General features: G+C 43.2%; 1 protein-coding gene across 1 annotated transcript; it reads right to left on the bottom strand.

Moving 5' to 3' along the window:
• Nucleotides 1–1,680: 1,680 nt before the first annotated feature.
• On the bottom strand, nucleotides 1,681–2,250 carry LOC116835093 (interferon epsilon-like). The gene has a single exon (XM_032797582.2). It carries the CDS (start codon nucleotides 2,248–2,250, stop codon nucleotides 1,681–1,683), a length of 570 nt encoding a protein of 189 aa, XP_032653473.2.
• Nucleotides 2,251–4,681: the final 2,431 nt, after the last annotated feature.

The raw sequence follows: 4,681 nt of genomic DNA, 5'->3' as shown, positions 1-4,681 counted from the left end.
CCCCCAAAAAAACCACTAGATACTTAAAAGCTTAAACTCCCACACCTCTTGACTGAGTTTCTAGGCCTGATCAGTTGTATCAAGTCTGACTTTCAAAGAGTCACCTGTCCTGGACTGAACATTAGTGCCTTGGGCTTCAAGATAGTGTAATTTTGGAGGGGGGGGGAAGCGGGGGATGGTTGGTGGCAAGTACACATTTTGAAGGTGGAGGGGAGGGACATTTTTGGCAAGCTTTTAAAAATATGTAAATACAGCTATATGAAGCTGTTAAGGGCTTGCAGTATTGGACATAATTACCAGCGGAGATGATTAGTGGGCTAGGTTCAGGCAAGGTATGAAGGGGCCTGAAATAGAATGCATCACCTAGATATTGTCACCATATTGTTACATCGCATCTTATAAAGAGAAAAATATAGACATACCATTACAAATCCAGTGGTACTAATTTATAGCACTTATACAGTAGAGGAAGGTAATCACCTGATCTTGCTACTATTGAAGTCAAAGAGTTTAGCCAATGGTTTCTATGGGAAGAGAACCTTAAATACAGTAATTCCTTGTTTAATGTTGTAGTTATGTTCCTGAAAAATGCTACTTTAAGCAAGACAATGTTAAGCAAATCCAATTTTCACATAAGAATTAAATGTAAGTGTGTGTGGGGGGGTAGGTAGCAGAGATAGATATATAATTACACACACAAAGTTTTAAACAAAAAATTTAATGCTGTACACTGTAATGATTGTAAAACTTGGTCGAGGTGGTGGAGTCAGAGGGTGGGATATTTCCCAGGTAATACCTTACTGCTAAATGAGGCACTAGCACTCAGCTGAGCCCTCAAGGGTTAACATATTGTTGTGAATGTAGCCTCCCACACAGCATGGCAGAGAGAGAGAGAGAGAGAGAGACATTGCCCCTTAGAGTGGGGTCAGCCTACTTAAAGTGCATTGCCATTTTAATTAGATCAGCAAGTTGAGACAGCAGCTGCTGCCAGGAAGCTCCCACTATCCTGAGCCCTGTCTTGTCCCCCCTGCTCTGTGGATAAGGTAAACTGGGGGTAGGGTTACCAGACAAAGTGTTAAAAAAAAAATCAGGACAGGGGTGGGGCATAATAGGTGCTTATGTAAGAAAAATCCTCCAAAATCAGGACTGTCCCTATAAAATTGGAACATCTGGTCACCCTAATGGGGGGGACAACACCCTGACATTAGCACACCTCCTCCCCCCCAACAGACACACACACACACACACAGCTCCTCCCAGGAGCAGCTCCAAGGCAGAGGGCAGGAGCAGCACATGGCAGTGGAGGGGAGGGACAGCTGAACTGCAGCAACTGCTAGCCTGCAGGGTGGCTGCCACACAGGGAACTTAGGGGGAGCAGGGAGCTGATAAGGGGAACTATAGGGGGGCTGCTGGTACACTCTGGTTCCAAGCTCCCACCAGCTAGCTGCAATGGGCTGCTCTTCCTGCAAGCATTGGACAAAGCAGGTGGCTGCCAAACAATGTTATAAAGGGAGCATTGCACAACTTTAAACAAGTTCCCTAATTGATCAGCAACCTAAGAAAACAATATTAACCAGGACAACTGTTAAGTGAGGCGTTACTGTATATTAAATTCCACTTCATGCCTTTTGAGTTGAAATAAATTATTCTGAGGATAATATTTATACCTTACCTTAGTTCTTAAGCCTTTTTAATCAGCTGGTCAACAAACAAAAGACATCTCCCCATTTCCAAGCGGATGGTCTCCCAGGCACACAAGCTAAATTGTTTCTCTTTCAGGAAATCCCTGATTCTTTGGAAGTATTTCTTCAGCTTCAACATGGGGAACAGGAGTTTCTTGTTGCCCAAAGAGGGTGTCTCATTCTCCATCTCTGAATGCAAACATGTCTCTAGCTTCTCAGTTTGCCAGTGAAGTCCATTTTGTAATGTCTCTACAGAACTCCTGTCCCAGGCAGCTTGCGTGAGGTTTTCACTGAAGATATTGAAGATCTGCTCGAGGATCTCCTGAATTACCATCTTGGCATCTTTCTCCTGGGGCTCTCTGGCCCTGAGAGCTTTCTGGGGGAGCCTGAAGTTCCTATTTTCTTTTAGGCATTGTAGAGGAAATTGTCCACCTACTTCGCTCAGAAGCTCTAAGCTTTCTGTGTTCATTTTATTCTGCTGGAAGTGAAGTATGGTACAGTCCAGAGAAGAGATTTCGGTGGAGAACAGCATTACAAGGCAGATGTGCAGCAAACACATGGTGATCATGAGGTCTTCTTTCACTCTGCCTCTGCGTGAAGTGCCTTGGAGGCAGGAGCTTATGCAGTGTCTTTCATAGATGTGTTTTTCATCCATGTCTGTGATTTAAATATCCTGTAGGTGAAGTTCATCACTTTCTGCATCTCAAGTTTTTCCTTCTTGAGGCTTATTTGCCCTTTGTCCAATTGCTTCATTTTTTGGTACTTTTTCTACTCTCCTTTTCATGGAAGTGAGCAAATTACAAAGATTGTAATATAAATGCATACATGTTTGTCAATTATACAAGTGCCGATATGTATAATGTACTAAATATCGCATTCTACACCACATTTCAGTCCTGAAGTTATTCAAATTAGACCTTTCATTTTTATAGATGTTATCTGCTGATATTACAGTATCTAGAGTTGAAGTGGACCATATGTGTCACTGCACTCCAGTTTAAAGTCACCTTGTGTAGGTAACTGTCACTCCTATACAACTATTACAGTAAGAATACCTGTATTCATATATAATAATTACAAGTTTAATTAGCTAAGCAGACACACAAACTGCTGTTTCTAAGTCAAGTGCCTCCTCAGAGATCTAGTGTGCAGAGGTTTCCCAAAGGTTTATCTGCTTCTTCTAAAGCTAGAGTTAGTAGTTAAATGCACAACTGTTTGTTCAGGAAAGAGTGAAAACGCTATCATTAGTCTCAGTATTACACTACCTCGCTTTCAAAGTTCTGTCTTTTTAATTTCATCTGGTTACCAACAACAAATACATGCAAGAGTTGTAGGGAAATGTAATGGGCTCAGAGCAGGCTAATGGAGAATTGTAATGGTGGGCACATAACAACTAGAAAGGAACTTCTGAAATATTGTCTGTTCGCCCTGAACTGACTGATAACATTACTAGAGGGGAAAACCTTTACTGTGCTGAAAGACAGTCCTTAACTAAAATGCATGCAGACAGACATGAGTCAACTGATTATACAATATGAAATTAATCCCCTCTTATTTACATTTCATACTTTCTAATAAGGAGGGGGATAATTTTATGCTGTATAATCAGTTGACTCATGACTGTCTGCATTCATGCTATGTCTCTGTCTTTGCACATTTGCCAGCAAACTATAATATTCCAGATCCTGGGGATCGGGGGCTGATGCTGCAAGTGCTCCTTGGCCTTTGTCTCTACTGGTTTCTGAGTTAGGATCTGCTGCACCCTTGTCCCTCTCCCCCTTGACTTCTCTGGGTGGAGAATTACCTCCCTTGCTCTGGAAGAGTTTCCCCAACTGCTTTTTCATGGAACAGTGCCCCTCCTTTCCACACAAGGCATTCAGGTCTATGAGTCAGCATTTCTCCCCTTCTGGCCTGACGACATCCAGGAATCAGGATACCACCTGGAACATTCAAACTCTTTATATTCTGTTTCCCTATGCTGGAAATAGGAGCCCTGGGCATTACTCTCTTGCCGATGGTGGTGGGCCTCTTACCACTGCTATGATCCTGCTAGGCTGACCACAGCACCTCTTACTGCCTCAGCTGATCCTGCAGGAGTTTCAAGAAGATACTGCAGTCCCTGGTGTGACTCTCCATCATCTTGTTCTCCATTGCTGTACTGTTGGCCTTCTTGATGGGAGAGGATGTTACTGACTAGGCCAGTTGTCATAGAGCTGAGTACTTCTTCATAGCTCAGGGTCACACTATAGGCAGCCTGTCTCAGTTTCACCTCTTCAGGGGCTTTTAAACCCCACTCCAAGGGGAACTTAAAACATTACCCACCCCCAGAGCCCAGTTTATTTAGTCCTTACAGAATTTGGCTCTCATGGCCAAACCCTCATTTAATGTCTTTCTCCCCTTAGATTCAGAGTCCCCAGCCCACCTTCCCAGAGCTAGGTCCCCTTTCAATCACTGTTCACAAGCATTACCTGGGTGGAACTCAAGATTTCCAGCTTTGACTTCCAACCACCCTGGGGGTGGAGGGTCTTCCCTGCTAAAATCTCTCTTTGCCATTTCCTGAACTCACTATCACTCCCTGCTGCTTTTGTAATAGAATCATCTGATCTCTCTCAGGTGTGTCTCTTCAACAATGTGGGTTGGCTGTCCCCATGCCACTATCCCTTAAGGGGCAAGCCACACTGTTACAATCATCTTCCTACTGAAGAAATATGTAGCCTGTGTGTTGTTACATCTGCTCACCTTAGTAGCATACATTTTCCTACTACTTTGTTATCTAGCTCTTCAGAATTAAGCACAGCTAGATTTTATTCTGGCTTGTTTAACATCACTAAAATCACCCAGTTCGCAAGTACAGGGCTCAAGCAAGGGATGTTCTGGAATAATATGCCCTAAGGAATCTTTTCACCCCGAAGGCTCCCAGATTGATTTTGCAGGGCTGTCAATTAGGAAAACATATTTTCTCTCTTAAACTGAGAATTTGATATGGAGCTATTAAGACA

This window comes from Chelonoidis abingdonii, chromosome 6 (genome assembly GCF_003597395.2).
Source record: "Chelonoidis abingdonii isolate Lonesome George chromosome 6, CheloAbing_2.0, whole genome shotgun sequence".
Taxonomy (NCBI): Eukaryota; Metazoa; Chordata; order Testudines; family Testudinidae; genus Chelonoidis; species Chelonoidis abingdonii.
Note: the sequence above shows the minus strand (reverse complement) of the source record. Positions and strands in the feature narration are given on the sequence as shown.

Excerpts from the sequence above, each read along its gene's own strand:
- LOC116835093 (XM_032797582.2), bottom strand. The coding sequence starts at position 2,250 with ATGATCACCATGTGTTTGCTGCACATCTGCCTTGTAATGCTGTTCTCC.